We start from the raw sequence: 22126 nt of genomic DNA, 5'->3' as shown, positions 1-22126 counted from the left end.
GCATTTTTTACTACCAAACTTTTGGGTGGCTACTCACAAAATCTCCTGGTAATCTGAAATGATTTGCTCCTTCTCCATTACTGATCTCACAGCAATAAACTAATCGTAAAAAGAGTAACCACCCATGCCCTAAAAAGTACCGCCCATGCATTAACCACCGAGGAATTTATTATTTTGGTTTAATTTGTCTTTAACAGTCTTCTTCTAGAATCAGTTCGGAATTAAAGGGGTTATTTGTTATGTCGTATGGAGCTTTCATTTAGTAAGGGAATCATAATCAGTGAATTGAAGGTATGTTTAACACATTTACATACCCAGACGTACAACATATGTCAGCGTTAAAGTGCACGTGTGGAGCAGGCTCAGAAGCTGAGCCCGTTCCATACAAGGCTGATGCCGACTGTGTGATATATCTACCTGTACCAGCAGCAACTGGAACTAACTCAATTTGCAGTTGTTTTACCATTTAGGTGCTGTTGTCAATCACTAACAGAGTCATTTAGATGGTTTGATTGTTGATGCACACATTTACTAGGGTCCAGTGCCCCACTTCCCTTGCAATGGGTTACCATTGCATCCAAGGGCCTGTTGAAGACCCCCATCACTGCCATCTTGTTCTTCCTATGAAGCCCTGCCACTGTCTGAGCTTCATAGGAGATAGTCAGTTTCACTATATACTGCAGGTTCAAGTTTTCTAAAGGGACTAAACAAAAAAGGCGACACAATTCAATTTTTTTTGTCTTAGAGAGTTCTAAATGTAATTTTTTTAGCCACTAAAATAATTAAAAAAGAATTTGGGATTGACATATTTGTACTGATCTGAAGAATCATGCTGCGAGGTCATTTTGCACTTTCTGAACACTTTGAAAAGGAAACCCTAAAAAACAATGACAGAATTGCATTTTTTGTACGGTAAAGTTAAATCCAAAGATCAAAGTGCTAAATAAATGTTTTTAAATATCAATCTTTATTAAAGTATAAAAGATACTCGGAAGAATTAAAAAACAGAGTAGCTTAAAGAAGGCCTGAAGAAATCACACTAGGGGGCTGCAGAACATATTTTGTTTTGATGGAGTATAAATAAAAAAGGTATTAAAGTGCATTATTAGAATTAGAAAAAGTAGTTATCCCAGCACGTATTCGTTTCACCCAGCTTCATCAGGGGGCGTGTTCAGGAGTGAGCACCCCTGAGGAAGCTAGGTCATTAAATTATTGTTTCATAGTCTTCAACAATTTCATAGTTTAAATGTGGGATCATTTTACAAAGGACAAAATGAATTAAAACAATAACAAATGGCAAACACTAAAATCTTTCACTTACCTCTCCCATAGATTTCTATCCCAGAATGAAACACTCCAATGCCCAGTGTTGAGGTGTATTCGTTAATCCAGTACTGGAAAAAAAATTGAAATGATCAGTTGGTTACACGTTAATAATCTTTCAATTAATATCATTAGAAAAAAAAAGGATTATTCAGTGGTTTTGTATGGTAATATTGGGAATATTTTCTAACTTTAAAGTTTATAGACTAACTTTTCAATATTCAGCAAAATTATACCACCAGTTTTTGTAGTGAAATTTTGCTGGTGGATAGCTTAAAGTACCATAAAATGATGGAAGTTTCAATTTGTGTCATAGTTTTCTGAGGAACAAAAAGCGAAAAAATGTCCAGCACCTTCTAACAGAACAAATCAAGTGTGAACAGGTGCAAGCTGCTATTACTGCATAATACATAAACAAAAGCATACAGCAGCACTCTGTAAGACCTAGGATGTATGAAAACTTGAATAGATCAAATTTGGACTGCATTACTGCTATATAGAATAGACTTATAAAAATGACGGCACTTAGCGCACAAATTAGCTAATTTATGTATTTTCCTAGGGGTTAACCTCACTCATACATCAGGGTTGTGTTGGAGGTATTTGAATCACCTCTGCAATTACTTCAGTGACAGAACCTGCACCCTAAAACCTAAAGCTGCACCCTGACACCTGAACCCTGAAACCTAAGCTAGTACAGTGAAACCAGAATCTGCACACTAAAACCCTTTAAAAGGAACCTGTCACATCGGATAACGCTGTTAAACTGTAGGTATAGGGTTAATCAGCAGGTTAATAGTGTTAGAAAGCTGTACAGCCTTTATTCCTCTCAAGAGTTACCGGCTTTCAGTCATACAGGTGTGATGGCGCAGCTACAGTTACTGCTCACAGCACTGGGAGCATCTGTAAAATCGCCCTGGCACTTTGATTGACAGCCAACTCTGCACTGATGCACTACAGAGCCGGCTGTCAGTCAAATTTCTCTGGTATGATTACAGATGTCGCTCTCAGTGCTGTGATGGTTGACTGTAGCCGCACTGTCACACCTGTATGACTGAAAGCCGATGGCTCCTGGAAGGATTACAGTTAATTTTTTCCCGGGAGCCACGCTTTTGATTAATGCTGTTAACCTTCAGATTAACCCCATATCTGCAGGTAAATAGCGTTATCTGACGGGACAGATTCCTTTTAAGTTACCTTTGAAGGGAAGAGGCCCTTAGGGTATACAGTAGATCTGTGAACTTTTCTTGGGTTTAGTAAGTGAATGGGGGATAATCATCAGTACATGTCAGCAGCCATTAAATAGTTCAGGTCTGTTCACTGTTGCCCAAGCTGATATCAGCTAACCGGTAAGGGCAGTAGCATAGCTACTGGGGGGCAGAGGGGGGCGGTGGCCCCGGACCCCGCTCTCTCAGGGGCCCACCCGGAGCTATTCTAGTGTAACTGTATTGGCGTGTGCAACACGCCAATACACTTACTCCCTGGAGCAGAGCAGGGAGACGCGATGTCCCTGCACTGCCCGGCGGCCACTGTCGAGCCCTTGAGCAGGAGATGGGTCGCTAGTCACCCCAAGTTCAATGATGAGAGAGGGAGCGCGCAAAGCTCCCTCTCCTATCAGTCCCCTCTGCGCCTGACGTCACTGACCAGGCGCGATGACGTCATCACTTGACTCCCACTGTTCTGAGATGTGCGGGAGCTCGGAGCAGCGGGGGAATGACGACAAGAGGTGAGTATTGTATTTATTTATTTTTTATGGGGAGTGCATTATACTATATAGTCTGACTATGGGGCTGCATTATACTGTATACTCTGCCTATGGGGGTGCATCATACTATATAGACTGCCTATGGGGCTGCATTATACTGTATACTCTGCCTATGGGGGTTCATCATATTATTTAGACTGCCTATGAGGCTGTATTATACTGTATACTCTCCCTATGGGAGTGCACCATACTATATAGACTGCCTATGGGGGTGCATTATACTATATACCCTGCATAACGGGGTGCATTATACTATATACTCTGCCTATGGGGTGCATTATACTATATACTCTGCCTATAGGGGTGCATCATACTATATACTCTGCCTATGGGGTGCATTATCCTATATACTCTACCTATGGTGTGCATTATACTATATACTCTGCCTATGGGGGTGCATCATACTATTTAGACTGCCTATGGGGGTGCATCTTACTATATAAGCTGCCTATGGGGGTTCATTATACTATATACTCTGCCTATGGGGATGAATTATACTATATACCCAGCATAACGGGGTGCATTATACTATATACTCTGCCTATGGGGTGCATCATACTATATAGTCTGCCTATGGGGGTTCATTATACTATATACTCTGCCTATGGGGATGAATTATACTATATACCCAGCATAACGGGGTGCATTATACTATATACTCTGCCTATGGGGTGCATTATACTATATACTCTGCCTATGGGGGTGTATCATACTATATACTCTGCCTAAGGGGGTGCATTATACTATATACTTTGCCTATGGGGATGCATTATACTATATACTCTGCGTAAGGGGGTGCATCATACTATATACTTTGCCTATGGTGGTGCATTATACTATATACTCTGCCTATGAGGCTGCATTATACTGTATACTCTGCCTATGAGGGTTCATCATACTATATAGACTGCCTATGAGGCTGCATTATACTGTATACTCTGCCTATGGGGGTGCATCATACTATATAGACTGCCTATGGGGTGCATTATACTATATACTCTGCATAAGGGGGTGCATTATACTATAAAATCTGCCTACGGGGATGCATTATACTATATACCCTGCATAAGGGGGTGCATTATACTATATACTCTGCCTATGGGGGTGCATTATACTATATACTCTGCCTATGGGGGTGCATCATACTATATAGACTGCCTATGGGGGTGCATTATACTATATACTCTGCCTATGGGGATGCACTATACTGTATACCCTGCATAACGGGGTGCATTATACTATATACTCTGCCTATGGGGATGCATTATACTATATACTCTGCATAAGGGGGTGCATTATACTATATACTTTGCCTATGGGGGTGCATTATACTATATACTCTGCCTATGGGGATGCACTATACTGTATACCCTGCATAACGGGGTGCATTATACTATATACTCTGCCTATGGGGTGCATTATACTATATACTCTGCCTATGGGGGTGCATCATACTATATACTATGCCTATGGGGGTGCATTATACTATAGACTCTGCCTATGGGGGTGCATTATACTATTGACTCTGCCTATAGGGGTGCATTATACTATATATTCTGTCTATGGGGATGCATTATACTATATACTCTGCATAAGGTGGTGCATTATACTATATACTTTGCCTATGGGGGTGCATTATACTATATACTCTGCCTATAGGATGCATGATACTGCCTATGGGGGTGCATTATACTATATACTCTGCCTATGGGGGTGCATCATACCATATACTCTGCCTCTGGGGGTGCATCATACTATATAGACTGCCTATGGGGGTGCATCATACTATATACTCTGCCTATGGGGTGCATTATACTATAGGCTCTGTCTATGGTGTCTATGTGGAGTGCATTATGCCATATACTCTGCCTATGGGGGTGCATTATACTATAGACTCTGCCTATATACCTGTACTGTAATCTATTTAGTGTTCTGCAGGACTGGTATCTACCACTATATGGTCACCATATAGCAGAAGTGTTGGTCTTAGTATAGAAATTATTTTTAGTAACTGCTCTGTCATCTGCTAAGGTTCTCCTACATCCACTACCTGGGTGTGCCACCATAGTTATAATCAGGGTTACCTGGTTAAGGGCCAACTCAGAAGTTTCACCCCCCCTGAGCCAAAACCCTAGCTACGCCTCTGGGTAAGGGTGCATAAGGGGGTGCATTATACTATATACTCTGCCTATGGGGGTGTATTATACTATACACTCTGCCTATGGAATGCATTATACTATATACCCTGCCTATGGGGGTGCATTATACTATATACTCTGCCTATGGGGGTGCATCATACTATATACTCTGCCTATGGGGGTGCATCATACTATATACTCTGCCTATGGGGGTGCATCATATTATATAGACTGCCTATGGGGGTGCATCATACTATATAGGCTGCCTTTGGGGCTGCATTATAATATATACTCTGCCTATGGGGGTGCATTATACTATATAGACTGCCTATGGGGTGCGTTATAATATATACTCTGCCTATGTGGGTGCATTATACTATATACTCTGCCTATGGGAGTGCATCATACCATATACTCTACCTGTGGGGGTGCATCATATTATATAGACTGCCTATGGGGGTGCATCATACTATATAGGCTGCCTATGGGGCTGCATTATACTATATACTCTGCCTATGGGGGTGCATCATACTATATAGACTGCCTATGGGGGTGCATTATAATATATACTCTGCCTATGGGGATGCATTATACTATATACCCTGCATAACGGGGTGCATTATACTATATACTCTGCCTATGGGGTGCATTATACTATATACTCTGCCTATAGGGGTGCATCATACTATATACTCTGCCTATGGGGGTGCATTATACTATAGACTATGCCTATGGTGATGCATTATAGTATATACTCTGCGCAAGGGGGTGCATTATACTATATACTTTGCCTATGGGGATGCATTATACTATATACTCTGCCTATGGGGTGCATGATACTGCCTTTGGGGGTGCATCATACCTTATACTCTGCCTATGGGGGTGTATCATACTATATAGACTGCCTATGGGGGCGCATCATACTATATAGGCTGCCTATGGGGCAGCATTATACTATATACTCTGTCTATGGAGGTGCATCATACTATATAGACTGCCTATGGGGTGCATTATACTATATACTCTGCCTATGGGGTGCATTATACTATAGACTCTGTCTATGGGGATGCATTATGCTATATACTCTGCCCATGGGGGTGCATCATACTATAGAATCTGCTTATATACCTGTACTGTAATCTGTTTAGTGTTCTGCAAGACTGGTATCTACCACTATATGGTCATCATACAGCAGAAATACCAGTGTTGGTCTTAGTATAGAAATTATTTTTAGTAACAGCTCTGTCATCTGCTGAGGTACTCCTACATCCACTATCTGGGTGCGCCACCATAGTTATAATCAGGGTTACCTGATTAAGGGCCCACTAAGAAGTTTCACCGCCCCTGAGCCAAAACCCTAGCTACACCTCTGGGTAAGGGTGCATAAGGGGGTGCATTATACTATATACTCTGCCTATGGGGGTGCATTATACTTTATACTCTGCCTATGGGGGTGCATCATACTATATACTCTGCCTATGGGGGTGCATCATACTATATACTCTGCCTATGGGGGTGCATTATACTATAGACTCTGCCATAGACTCTGCCTATGAGGGTGCATTATACTATATACTCGGCCTATGGAGATGCATTATATTATATACTCTGCATAAGGGGGTGCATTATGCTCTATACTCTGCCTATGGGGTGTATTATACTATATACTCTGCCTATGGTGGTGCATTATACTATATACTCTGCCTATGGGGGTGCATCATACCATATACTGTGCCTATGGGGGTGCATCATACTATATAGACTGTCTATGGGAGTGCATTATACTATATACTCTGCCTATGGGGAGCATTATACTATAGGCTCTGTCTATGGTGTCTATGGGGAGTGCATTATGCTATATACTCTGCCTATGGTGGTGCATTATACTATAGACTCTGCCTATATACCTGTACTGTAATCTATTTAGTGTTCTGCAGGACTGGTATCTACCACTATATGGTCACCATATAGCAGAAATACCAGTGTTGGTCTTAGTATAGAAATTATTTTTAGTAACAGCTCTGTCATCTGCTAAGGTTCTCCTACATCCACTACCTGGGTGTGCCACCATAGTTATAATCAGGGTTTCCTGGTTAAGGGCCCACTCAGAAGTTTCACCCCCCCTGAGCCAAAACCCTAGCTACGCCTCTGGGTAATGGTGAATAAGGTGGTGCATTATACTATATACTCTGCCTATTGGGTGCATTATACTATATACTCTGCCTATGGGGGTGCATTATACTATATACTCTGCCTATGGGGGTGCATCATACTATATACTCTGCCTATGGGGGTGCATCATACTATATACTCTGCCTATGGGGGTGCATTATACCATATACTCTGCCTGTGAGGGTGCATCATATTATATAGACTGCCTATGGGGGTGCATCATACTATATAGGCTGCCTTTGGGGCTGCATTATAATATATACTCTGCCTATGGGGGTGCATCATACTATATAGACGGCCTATGGGGTGCGTTATAATATATACTCTGCCTATGTGGGTGCATTATACTATATACTCTGCCTATGGGAGTGCATCATACCATATACTCTGCCTGTGGGGGTGCATCATATTATATAGACTGCCTATGGGGGTGCATCATACTATATAGGCTGCCTATGGGGCTGCATTATACTATATACTCTGCCTATGGGGGTGCATCATACTATCTAGACTGCCTATGGGGGTGCATTATAATATATACTCTGCCTATGGGGATGCATTATACTATATACCCTGCATAACGGGATGCATTATACTATATACTCTGCCTATGGGGTGCATTATATTATATACTCTGCCTATAGGGGTGCATCATACTATATACTCTGCCTATGGGGGTGCATTATACTATAGACTGTGCTTATGGGGGTGCATTATACTATATACTCTGCCTATGCTGATGCATTATACTATATACTCTGCGTAAGGAGGTGCATTATACTATATACTTTGCCTATGGGGATGCATTATACTATATACTCTGCCTATGGGGTGCATGATACTGCCTTTGGGGGTGCATTATACTATATACTCTGCCTATGGGGGTGCATCACACCTTATACTCTGCCTATGGGGGTGCATCATACTGTATAGACTGCCTATGGGGGTGCATCATACTATATAGGCTGCCTATGGGGCTGCATTATACTATATACTCTGCCTATGGAGGTGCATCATACTATATAGACTGCCTATGGGGTGCATTATACTATATACTCTGCCTATGGGGTGCATTATACTGTAGACTCTGTCTATGGGGATGCATTATGCTATATACTCTGCCTATGGGGGTGCATTATACTATAGAATCTGCTTATATACCTGTACTGTAATCTGTTTAGTGTTCTGCAAGACTGGTATCTACCACTATATGGTCATCATACAGCAGAAATACCAGTGTTGGTCTTAGTATAGAAATTTTTTTTAGTAACAGCTCTGTCATCTGCTGAGGTTCTCCTACATCCACTATCTGGGTGCGCCACCATAGTTATAATCAGGGTTACCTGATTAAGGGCCCACTCAGTAGTTTCACCGCCCCTGAGCCAAAACCCTAGCTACACCTCTGGGTAAGGGTGCATAAGGGGGTGCATTATACTATATACTCTGCCTATGGGGGTGCATTATACTATATACTCTGCCTATGGGGGTGCATCATGCTATATACTCTGCCTATGGCGGTGCATCATACTATATACTCTGCCTATGGGGGTGCATTATACTATAGACTCTGCCATAGACTATGCCTATGAGGGTACATTATACTATATACTCGGCCTATGGAGATGCATTATACTATATACTCTGCTTATGGGGGTGCATTATACTATATACTCTGCCTATGCTGATGCATTATACTATATACTCTGCGTAAGGAGGTGCATTATACTATATACTTTGCCTATGGGGATGCATTATACTATATACTCTGCCTATGGGGTGCATGATACTGCCTTTGGGGGTGCATTATACTATATACTCTGCCTATGGGGGTGCATCATACCTTATACTCTGCCTATGGGGTGCATCATACTGTATAGACTGCCTATGGGGGTGCATCATGCTATATAGGCTGCCTATGGGGTTGCATTATACTATATACTCTGCCTATGGAGGTGCATCATACTATATAGACTGCCTATGGGGTGCATTATACTATATACTCTGCCTATGGGGTGCATTATACTATAGACTCTGTCTATGGGGATGCATTATGCTATATACTCTGCCTATGGGGGTGCATTATACTATAGAATCTGCTTATATACCTGTACTGTAATCTGTTTAGTGTTCTGCAAGACTGGTATCTACCACTATATGGTCATCATACAGCAGAAATACCAGTGTTGGTCTTAGTATAGAAAGTTTTTTTAGTAACAGCTCTGTCATCTGCTGAGGTTCTCCTACATCCACTATCTGGGTGCGCCACCATAGTTATGATCAGGGTTACCTGATTAAGGGCCCACTCAGTAGTTTCACCGCCCCTGAGCCAAAACCCTAGCTACACCTCTGGGTAAGGGTGCATAAGGGGGTGCATTATACTATATACTCTGCCTATGGGGGTGCATTATACTATATACTCTGCCTATGGGGTGCATTATACTATATACTCTGCCTATGGGGGTGCATTATACTATATACTCTGCCTATGGGGATGCATCATGCTATATACTCTGCCTATGGCGGTGCATCATACTATATACTCTGCCTATGGGGGTGCATTATACTATAGACTCTGCCATAGACTATGCCTATGAGGGTACATTATACTATATACTCGGCCTATGGAGATGCATTATACTATATACTCTGCATAAGGGGGTGCATTATGCTATATACTCTGCCTATGGGGTGCATTATACTATATACTCTGCCTATGGTGGTGCGTTATACTATATACTCTGCCTATGGTAGTGCATCATACCATATACTGTGCCTATGGGGGTGCATGATACCATATAGACTGTCTATGGGAGTGCATTATACTATATACTCTGCCTATGGGGAGCATTATACTATAGGCTCTGTCTATGGTGTCTATGGGGGGTGCATTATGCTATATACTCTGCCTATGGTGGTGCATTATACTATAGACTCTGCCTATATACCTGTACTGTAATCTATTTAGTGTTCTGCAGGACTGGTATCTACCACTATATGGTCACCATATAGCAGAAATACCAGTTTTGGTCTTAGTATAGAAATTATTTTTAGTAACAGCTCTGTCATCTGCTAAAGTTCTCCTACATCCACTATCTGGGTACGCCACCATAGTTATAGTCAGGGTTACCTGGTTAAGGGCCCACTCAGAAGTTTCACCCTCCCTGAGCCAAAACCCTAGTTACGCCTCTGGGTAAGGGTGCATAAGGGGGTGCATTATACTATATACTCTGCCTATGGGGGTGCATTATACTATATACTCTGCCTATGGGGTGCATTATACTATATACTCTGCCTATGGGGGTGCATTATACTATATACTCTGCCTAGGGGTGTGCATCATACTATATACTCTGCCTATGGGGGTGCATCATACTATATACTCTGCCTATGGGGGTGCATTATACTATAGACTCTGCCATAGACTCTGCCTATGAGGGTGCATTATACTATATACTCGGCCTATGGGGATGCATTATACTATATACTCTGCCTATGGGGGTGCATCATACTATATACTCTGCCTATGGGGATGCATTATACTATATACTCTGCCTATGGGGGTGCATCATACTATATACTCTGCCTATGGGGGTGCATTATACTATAGACTCTGCCATAGACTCTGCCTATGAGGGTGCATTATACTATATTCTCTGCCTATGGGGTGCATTATACTATATACTCTGCCTATGGGGGTGCATCATACCATATACTCTGCCTGTGGGGGTGCATCATATTATATAGACTGCCTGGGGGTGCATCATACTATATAGGCTGCCTATGGGGCTGCATTATACTATATACTCTGCCTATGGGGGTGCATCATACTATATAGATGGCCTATGGGGGTGCATTATAATATATACTCTGCCTATGGGGATGCATTATACTATATACCCTGCATAACGGGGTGCATTATACTATACACTCTGCCTATGGGGTGCATTATACTATACACTCTGTCTATGGGGGTGCATCATACTATATACTCTGCCTATGGGGTGCATTATACTATATACTCTGCCTATGGGGGTGCATCATACCATATACTCTGCCTATGGAAGTGCATCATACTATATAGACTTCCTATGGGGGTGCATCATACTATATAGGCTGCCTATGGGGCAGCATTATACTATATACTCTGCATATGGGGGTGCATCATACTATATAGACTGCCTATGGGGGTGCATTATACTATATACTCTGCCTATGGGGTGCATTATACTATAGACTCTGTCAATAGGGAATGCATTATGCTATGTACTCTGCCTATGGGGGTACATTATACTGTATACTCTGCCTATGAGGGTGCATCATACTATATACTCTGCCTATGGGGGTGCATCATACTATATACTCTGCCTATGGGTAGTGCATTATACTATAGACTCTGCCATAGACTCTGCCTTTGAGGGTGCATTATACTATATACTCGGTCTATGGGGATGCATTATACTATATACTCTGCATAAGGGGGTGCATTATGCTATATACTTTGCCTATGGGGTGCATTATGGGGTGCATTATACTATATACTCTGCCTATGGGGGTGCATTATACTATATACTCTGCCTATGGGGGTGCATCATACCATATACTCTGCCTATGGGGGTGCATCGTACTATATAGACTGCCTATGGGGGTGCATTATACTATATACTCTGCCTATGGGGTGCATTATACTATAGGCTCTATCTATGGTGTCTATGGGGAGTGCATTATGCTATATACTCTGCCTATGGGGGTGCATTATACTATAGACTCTGCCTATATACCTGTACTGTAATTTTTTTAGTGTTCTGCAGGACTGGTATCTACCTGTATATGGTCACCATATAGCAGAAGTACCAGTGTTAGTCTTAGTATAGAAATTATTTTTAGTAACAGCTCTGTCATCTGCTAAGGTTCTCCTACATCCACTATCTGGGTGCTCCACCATAGTTATAATCAGGGTTACCTGGTTAAGGGCCCACTCAGAAGTTTCACCCCCCCTGAGCCAAAACCCTCGCTGCGCCTCTGGGTAAGGATGCATAAGGGGGTGCATTATACTATATACTCTGCCTATGGGGGTGCATTATACTATATACTCTGCCTATGGGGTGCATTATACTCATAGGCGGATTATAATGAGGGCAATTCGGGCTACTGCCCGGGGCCCGAGACTCCAGGGGGTCCATGAATTGCCCCCATTATAATTCGCAATCGCATGTTTGTTGTCACCGCCGCGGCCACATATAGTTTAATCCTGGGCCCGCCCTGCCACGTTTCAATTGTCACCGCCGCGGCCACAGGTGCTTTGATGCTGCGCCCGCCCTGCTGAATGAAGTCTGGCAGGATCCAGCATACATAGCGCGGACGCGTCAGACATTAGCTGTAGTCACGCCTACCGTCACTCACGGTCTGCCGAAGAGGAGCTTCATGGTGGTGCTTGCCGGTTTCCACCTCGCACCGCACGCACACACGCCTGTGCTGAGAAGAGTGAAGACTGAACAAGCTGCCGCGCCTGCATATGCCTCTGGCTCCCTCAGTACTACTCCTCTCCTCAACTGTCTCTGGAGTCTGGCTGCACTGGGTGAGGGTCTGACTGTTACACTATAACCTTAATTCCTATAAAGTACAGGCAGTGGTTCTAGGCAGCAGTATTAATCAAATTTTTAAAATGTGTGTGTATATAATGAGGAGTATGGGAGCGCACTGAAACTACATGAGACAAATGCCCCTGCACACTCTGTTTCCCTCCACCTTGGAAATGTTGCCAATGTTGTTTCTAAGATGGAGGATCGCATAGTGTGCAGGAGCATTTGTCTCATGTACTTTTAGTTTACTCCCATCCCCCACATAAGCCACATTTTATGCACAACAAGAAAAAGCCCCTTGCCCCTAGGCCTCTTTCACACGTCCGGATATTTCCAGTACTGGAAAAACCAGTACCGGAGATATCAGTGTCCGTGTGCCATACGTGTGACATCTGTGTGTCATCAGTGTTACACGTACCGGCGCCTGGGAATCAGTGTACAGCTAGCGCTCTTCCCAAGCGCCGGGTGCTGGAGGCCGCTCTCATCATTGTCCCCAGCTTGCGCTGCGATCAGCACTAGCATGGGACAATGTTGAAAGTAGTATTCTGCTCTTGCTGTCTCCAAAACCTGTAAAAATAAGAATAAAATCGAATGACTCGCTGCAGCGAGTGGGCCCCTGACCTGTGCTGAGCTCATGGAGTGGTATCCTGTCAGTCACTGAGCTCAGTGGAGGACAGGGGCCCGCTCGCTGCAGCAAGTCATTCTCCTCTTCTCCTCAGTGTGTGCGGTTACCTCAAACCAGGTGAGTATAATGTTTTTTTTTATTTTATTCGTATTTTTACAGGTTTTGGAAGCATCGGGAGATGAATACTACTCTCAATATTGTCCCTTGCTGATTGCAACGCAGCCAGGGAACAATGATGAGGGCAGTGTTCGGTACCCGGCACTTGGAAACAGCGCTATCTGTACACTAATTCCCAGCCACTGTTACATGTCACACAAATGACACACAGATGTTATCCGAGTGTCATCAGTGTGCACGTGTGTGGGGCGTTTTGCATCCCGTGCAGCGTGTAAAAAAATGGTCCGTGGAAACACACTGATATGTGTACAGACCCATTCATTTGAATGGGTTTACAATTGTGTTAGTGTCTACGGTACGTGTGGAAACTGTCACCACATGTTCTGGAGCCACTGACGTGTGAAAGAGGCCTAAGATACAGAGCACCGCTGCAAATTCTGCTTCTACGCATTTCTACTACTGTCACTATTTCACAGTCTCTAGTGGCGGGGCGTGCACAGTGTACAGCCAGGATCTATCTCACGCAACCGTGAATGGAACTGAGTTCCGGCTGCTGTTAATTCCTTAAAGGGGTTTTCCACAACTCAGACAACCCCATCTTAATCCGTATGTTAGTTCCCCCTTGTAAAATATCAACACTTTTACTTACCGCCAGTGCTGTACCAACGGTGCCGCTAGTATGGCAGCGGCAGTGAGAAAAACTGTTATTTTTACAAGGGGGAAACATATGAATTGAGATGGAGTTGTCAGAGTAGTAGACAACCCCTTTAAAGGGAACCTGTCATGTCGAATAACACTACTAACCTGCAGATGTAGGGATAATCTGCAGGTTAATAGTGTTAGATAGGTGCCTGATGGCTCTACTGAAAGTGCAGCTCATGGGAAAAAAATGGACTTTATTCATCACAGGAACCGCCGGCTTTCAGTCATTCAGGTGTACAAAGCATCTACAATTGCTGTTCACAGCACTGTGAGTGGCTGCTGTAAGAATGCACTGACACTTTCACTGACAGCTGGCTCTTCAATGATGCACTGCACCGGGAGAGGTCAAAGTGTCAGTGCGTTCTTACAGCAGCCACTTACAGCAGCCACTCACAGTGCTGTGAATGGCAATTGTAGATGCTTTGTACACCTGAATGACTGAAAGCCGGCGGTTCCTGTGATGAATAAAGTCCATTTTTTCCCATGAGCTGCACTATCAGTACTGCCATCAGGCACCTATCTAACACTATTAGCCTACAGATTTTCCCTACATCTGCAGGTTAATGGCGTTTGGGGACACGATAGGTTCGCTTTACATGCCGCTATCAATCTCTGTGGCTAGGCAGCACAGGAAATAGCGATTTTTCCTATATGCAGCAATGCAAAAGTGCCGCTGTATATAGTACAAGTGATCAAACGATCACCGGTTCAAGTCCACTAAGGGGACTAACAAACTAAAAAAAAAAATAAATCTATTCACCACCCATTTTCTCCCATTAAAAATATTGATATTAAAGGTGTTGTCCATTCTTAAACTACAAGTCTGCAGTCACACTATGTGACTGCTGACTTGTGAATCCTCATGTGTTATGCATGTGTGGGCTTATACTGTATACAGGAGGCTATGTGTGGGCTCATACTGTATGTAGGGGGCTGTGTGGGGGCTCAAACTGTATAATGGGGGCTGTGTGTGGGCTCATACTGTATGTAGGGGGCTGTGTGGGCTAATACTGGTTCAGTATGCCTCAAATTTTGAATAAATCCCCAACAGTGTCACCAGCAAAGCACCCCCACACCATCACACCTCCTCCTCCATGCTTCACGGTGGGAACCAGGCATGTAGAGTCCATCTGTTCACCTTTTCTGCGTCGCACAAAGACACGGTGGTTGGAACCAAAGATCTCAAATTTGGACTCATCAGACCAAAGCACAGATTTCCACTGGTCTAATGTCCATTCCTTGTGTTCTTTAGCCCAAACAAGTCTCTTCTGCTTGTTGCCTGTCCTTAGCAGTGGTTTCCTAGCAGCTATTTTACCATGAAGGCCTGCTGCACAAAGTCTCCTCTTAACAGTTGTTGAAGAGATGTGTCTGCTGCTAGAACTCTGTGTGGCATTGACCTGGTCTCTAATCTGAGCTGCTGTTAACCTGCGATTTCTGAGGCTGGTGACTCGGATAAACTTATCCTCAGAAGCAGAGGTGACTCTTGGTCTTCCTTTTCTGGGGCGGTCCTCATATGAGCCAGTTTCTTTGTAGCGCTTGATGGTTTTTGCAACTGCACTTGGGGACACTTTCAAAGTTTTCCCAATTTTTCGCACTGACTGATGTTCATTTCTTAAAGTAGTGATGGCCACTCGTTTTTCTTTACTTAGCTGCTTTTTTCTTGCCATAATACAAATTCTAACAGTCTACTCAGTAGGACTATCAGTTGTGTATCCACCTGACTTCTGCACAACACAACTGATGGTCCCAACCCCATTTATAAGGCAAAAAATCCCACTTATTAAACCTGACAGGGCACACCTGTGAAGTGAAAACAATTTCCAGTGACTACCTCTTGAAGCTCATCAAGAGAATGCCAAGAGTGTGCAAAGCAGTCGTCAAAGCAAAAGGTGACTACTTTGAAGAACCTAGAATATAAGACATATTTTCAGTTGTTTCACACTTTTTTGTTAAGTATATAATTCCACATGTGTTAATTCATAGTTTTGATGCCTTCAGTGTGAATGTACAATTTTCATAGTCATGAAAATACAGAAAAATCTTTAAATGAGAAGGTCTTTTGGTCTGTACTATATATATATATATATATATATATATATATATATATATACACTAGATGGTGGCCCGATTCTAACGCATCGGGTATTCTAGAATATGTATGCGGTCGACCGGGCGCGACTAATCAGCGAACCAGTATTTAAATGGGTTGTGCACTACTTTAAATTAACCCCCCAATGTATCCCCCCGGGGCCCCTAATGAATTTTGTAATTACTTCATGTTGTCAGTACTGCTTGTGACAACATCGCTGACCACGCACAGTCAGCATGTAATACCCCGGCTGCAGCCAGCTCTGGCTTCCGCTTATATCACGACCAATCAGCAGAGCGGTGTTTAAATTTGGCGCCAATATCGCTGATTGGTGTTAGTGAGGACCGGGGAGCGGCGCTGCCTATGTGGGTACTTCCTCTGCGAGCAGCTGGGAGATGACCGGCTAGCGCCGGTCATCTCCCTGCTGCATCGCGCCTGTCCTCCATCCGGCTACCGTCTAAGTAGGCTAGGGCCGCTGATCTTCCGACGGCAAGTGTTAAGGGGGGAGCGGCGCTGCCTAGGCCGCCGGTCGGGGTACTTCTGCTGCTAGCGTCATCTCCCAGCTGCATCGCCGCTCACCTCCGTGCGGAAGATGAGCTGCTAACGGCCGCCATCTTGTTCTGAAATCCCGCGTCGCTGATTGGCCGCGGCCGGACCAATCAGCGACGCGGGATTACCTGGACATACAGACAGACGGGATAAGCCGATTATATAGTAGATATATGTATATATTCCTTTAATATTGAGCAGAATTAATTTCAGCCCCTTGGGAAAATTAATCTCTGACCCCTGCTCTGTTATGTTTGGTTCTGTTCGTAAGGAAAAAATTTGCGTGGCGCGCGGTGCTCTCTCTGGCGTGGGGTGGGGGTGCCCATGCCTTCTAAACTGCCCGGGGCCTTGGGTACCCTTAATCCACCCCTGATTATACTATATACTCTGCCTATGGGGGTGCATTATACTATATACTCTGCCTATGGGGGTGCATCATACTATATACTCTGCCTATGGGGGTGCATCATACTATATACTCTGCCTATGGGGGTGCATTATACTATAGACTCTGCCATAGACTCTGCCTATGAGGTTGCATTATACTATATACTCTGCCTATGGGGATGCATTATACTATATACTCTGCATAAGGGGGTGCATTATACTATATACTCTGCCTATGGGGTGCATTATACTATATACTCTGCCTATGGGGGTGCATTATACTATATACTCTGCCTATGGGGGTGCATCATACCATATACTCTGCCTGTGGGGGTGCATCATATTATATAGACTGCCTATGGGGGTGCATCATACTATATAGGCTGCCTATGGGGCTGCATTATACTATATACTCTGCCTATGGGGGTGCATCATACTATATAGATGGCCTATGGGGGTGGATTATAATATATACTCTGCCTATTGGGGTGCATTATACTATATACTCTGCCTATGGGGGTGCATCATACCATATACTCTGCCTGTGGGGGTGCATCATATTATATAGACTGTCTGTGGGGGTGCATCATACTATATAGGCTGTCTATGGGGCTGCATTATACTATATACTCTGCCTATGGGGGTGCATCATACTATATAGATGGCCTATGGGGGTGCATTATAATATATACTCTGCCAATGGGGATGCCTTATACTTTATACCCTGCATAACGGGGTGCATTATACTATATACTCTGCCTATGGGGGTGTGACGCACCCCCTGGGACATATTCCTTTTTTGAGGGGAATACCCGGCACCGGATCAGATGGGGGGGGTTGTAGTCTCCGAGCGGCTGTGACCCGGCCCCGTGCCCAGGGCGTCAAGCTCAGTGTTATGTGGCAGCTTTACAGATGTTACTAAAGTTCTTTTGTGTCGACTACGCCACCCGTTGTGATGCGGTCACTGTGGCCGCCGCTGCTGCAGGGTCCGCTGAGGCTGATGGTGGGTGCGCAGCTTGGTGGGATAACCCCCAACGGGAGGGGTATAGCCTCAGAGGGGACAGGCGCAGAGGATGGGGGTTGTGGTGGTGCGGTGCAGCCGGCAATGAAGACAGACTCGGGTTGTGCAGTTAAGGGTGTTTACTTACTGCAGATGTTGTACTGGTCACTCCAGCTGCTAGTGACCACCCGAGCCGTGCTGCGTCCACCCGGTCCTGGATCCAGCCAACCCCCAAACAAGTCCGGAGCGTGGCCCTGAGCTCTCCCTCTGTCCTTTCTTCAGCCGTCCCCACCAGTGATTCACCTAGGTCCAGCTCCCTCGGGCCTTCTGTTGGGACACCCTTGGCCCTGGGTTCCCTGACCCTGCATGTGGTGTGCCTTCGGGGTGAATGTGGTGGGTGACCGTGACAGACCCTGCCCACGGTCTCCGGTCTCTGGCTGGGGATTGTTTTTGCCCCCACCAGCTTGGGTTCCGGTACCCTGATGCTGACTCCTCACCCGGTGCTCTAATTTGGGTTCTTGGGTCCCTTCAGTCTTCCCCCTCTGGGTCTTTCTCTGCTCCACTCTCTCTCTCTCCAGGGCTGCTGTTTCCTGCTCTCTGCATCTGACTTGTCCTCTGCAGCTGACTGACTCTCTGCGTCTGACAGGCTCCTCTGCGTCTGACAGGCTCCTCTGCGTCTGACCCTGATTCTAGTTGGTGCCCTCCTTATATATCCCTCTATGTGTGAGCTCAGGTGACCAGCACCCAATGAGCTCCTATCTTTACCCAGGCTGCTCCCCCTATCTGCCCCTACACTACATGGGATGTACCACCCCCCTCCCACTCCAGCCAGGAACAGACTCGGTCGTACCTGCACATTTCTAAGTGGGAGTACCGTCGGTCTGTTCCTCGGAAATGGGATGTATGTAGTGCATGCAGCCTACCGAGCTCAGATCCACACTCCATCCTTACCCGGGAGTGGAATATCACACCTCTGGGTTGAGGTGCAATACTCCTGTAGCAGCCGAATCCTCAGGGTGCTACATTCCCCCCTGGTAAATCACAGCACGTCCTCGGGCTGTAAGACATAAAACACCAAAACATACAAATTTTTCATATAAACATATAAAACATATAAGACATTATATATATAACATATCTTATCAGATAAAACTTTCTCGTAGACTTCTCTTGTCTCTGGTTCCTCCTCCGGACACTGTGCAACGTGTGTCCGGGAAAAGTGCGACAGTCTCTTAGAAAATCTGGTTTTCTATAAAACCGGTAGGGGGCGCTTTAGGACGCGCAACTATATACAGGGAAGTTGGAAGTTGGCCGCTCTCAGTCCTCGGCCAGGTAGAGGAAAGGGAATGGCTGCTCACAGTCCTCAGCCTGTAGGATGAAGGGGTTAACGGGTAAACAGTTCACTGGTCCCAACGGGGACTATTTTAGCAGCAGCAACAGTTCCAGTTTCAGTTCCTTTATACCCCGATTGGGTAACTATTTACATCATTTCTCGGCCGCACTCAACGGCGTCTTCCTCCTGCTCTTTCTTGATATGGTGTTGCTTCAGACCCGTCCGGGTCCTCTGGCTCCTCCTCTCCGTACCGCAACTCCTCCTCCGTCAAGCGGTGTACGTGGAGGGCGTAAGGTCCTTTGGCACACTTGTGCCGGGTGAAAGTGACCTCGTCTCCGACGTAGAGGTCACGGCCTTTGTGACCTTCCGGCAGGTGGGACTCGACGTCTCTGCGGGTCACAAAAACGTCACCGCGGTTGTTACGGTCCCGAATAAAGCCCCACCCATGCTGCGGGTTGAACTTTATCACTGTCCCGATGGTGCGGGGACAATGCGCTGCACGGGGGTTCCTCCTAGTCCGGCTCTTCTGCTCCACGCTCCGGATTTGGGCCTGTTGTTCTCTGGCCCGCCTCTCCTCCCGTTCTCTCGTAAACTCTGCTAGCTGCTGACGACAACACTCAGTCCGCTCAGCGGCGACTGCCCGAGTTTCCTGAGTGAACCCCATTAGATCTTCTCCGGTGGGGTCCCACTCAAACTGTGCGTCTTCCAAAGGAGGCGAGACCCGAGTCACGGGATTCGGAGCCGGGATCAGGGGCTCACACAAGGGCCCTCGTCTCTGTTGCCGCCCCAGCTCATGGTATCCTTCGGGCCAGATGAAGGGCTGCCCGTCCGGCCATGTGAGCTGGCTGAAGAGGTCCTCCCCCAGGTGTGGCACCCTTGGTTTTACGGGCGCGGGCGCGGTGGTGGTAGCGCCCGGGTTGCCCAGGCCTTGCGGCCAGGCCTGGGGCACCTGGAAGGTGAAGGGCACCGTTAGGACGGCGGCGCCCTGGGCTACCTGGCCTTGCGGCCAGGCCGGAGGCTCCGCGGGGGTAGGGGGCGCTGTTGGTGGTGCGGCGCCCGGGGGTACTAGGCCTTGCGACCAGGCTGGTGGTAATTCCTGCTTTGTCACGCTCCGGATCGAGGCGCGTGACGTCACAGGGGTCGCTGCGGCGGCTTCCGGTCGGGGCCTAGTCCATAGCGGTGACATGGCGGCTACGGGCACAGCAGGGGGACTTTCGGGCTCTGCGACGGGGAGCTGGGGCAGGTAAGCGGTGTCACGGCTTGGGGTATAGGCGTCCCCTTTACCTGCCTCCATGCGTTCGGCTCCCTCCTCGGCGCCGTCTCCGGCCTTGGGTCCTCCCGCGCCATCCTCAGAGGCGGTCTGCTTCCTCTTCCAGGGTAGCGTGCTCCGTTGACTGGTCTCTGCTTGCTGGGCCATCTCCCGGCTCCACTCCGCCAGTATCTCACGCTGTACCCGGGCCATCCTCCTTGCGAGGCCCTCCAGGGCAGTTTGTGCACACTCCCGGTCTCGGGGGAGCTGCGCTAGGATCTCCGCTAGACCTAGCGGGGTTGTGGACTCTAGCAGGCTCCTGACCATCGGGTCGGTGCTGCTCTGCTCTGCTTCCGGCAGGCTCCTGGCCAGCGGGCCGGTGCTGCTCTGCCCTCCTTCCTCGGTCTCTAGCAGACTCCTGGCCAGCGGGCCGGTGCTGTTCTGCTTTCTCTCCATCTCCGGGTGAGCTCCTCCGCTACTCCTCGTTAGACCTCTTGCCTCCGGGTGCGCTCGCTCCAGACTGCTCCAAGCGACACCCATCTTTTCTCTTCTCTTTCGTCTCCTCCCACTTCGAGGGCGGTCCCGGGGCAACTCGGTGACTGTCAGCTCCAGGGGGAGTTCTTTCACGCTGATAGACACCTCCAGCATCACAGTCTCTGTTGGTGGGGGCGGTTTCCACTTTTGGCGCCATTTTCTGTCCTGGCCCACGATGGGAGGTGGCCTCTTGCCCTCCTTTGGCACGCCCATAATGGCGTCCGCTGCTCTTCCAAGGCGGGAAATCTGCGGTTTTGGCGGGAAGCGTCGCCCAGTGGCGGGAAACTCTGCAGATGGCGGGAACAAGCTGGAAATGGCGGACAATCGGCGGGAAACGACTGGTGATGGAGTCCGATGGCGTGGACCCTCCGGAACCGGCAGGAGTCTTCTTTCTGAGGTAAACTTGCACTTTTCTTCAGGCACGCAGTACCCGGGTGTTGCGGGCACGTAATCCTGCCGACTACGCCAAAGTTGACGCACCCCCTGGGACATATTCCTTTTTTGAGGGGAATACCCGGCACCGGATCAGATGGGGGGGGTTGTAGTCTCCGAGCGGCTGTGACC

General features: G+C 46.4%; 1 protein-coding gene across 1 annotated transcript in view; it reads right to left on the bottom strand.

The window, feature by feature from the left end:
- The window catches only part of LOC141153772 (deubiquitinase DESI2-like), a 132604-nt gene that overhangs the window by 23125 nt on the left and 87353 nt on the right, over positions 1-22126 (bottom strand). Inside the window, exon 2 of the mRNA XM_073638899.1 lies at positions 1322-1394. Within this exon, the coding sequence (XP_073495000.1) occupies positions 1322-1394 (73 nt within the window). The remainder of the gene's footprint in view (positions 1-1321; positions 1395-22126) is intronic.

Source organism: Phyllobates terribilis, unplaced genomic scaffold (assembly GCF_046119375.1).
Source record: "Phyllobates terribilis strain yellow unplaced genomic scaffold, ASM4611937v1 Scaffold_7__3_contigs__length_470593459, whole genome shotgun sequence".
NCBI classification, from domain to species: Eukaryota; Metazoa; Chordata; class Amphibia; order Anura; family Dendrobatidae; genus Phyllobates; species Phyllobates terribilis.
This window is presented reverse-complemented; position numbering and strand designations above follow the sequence as displayed.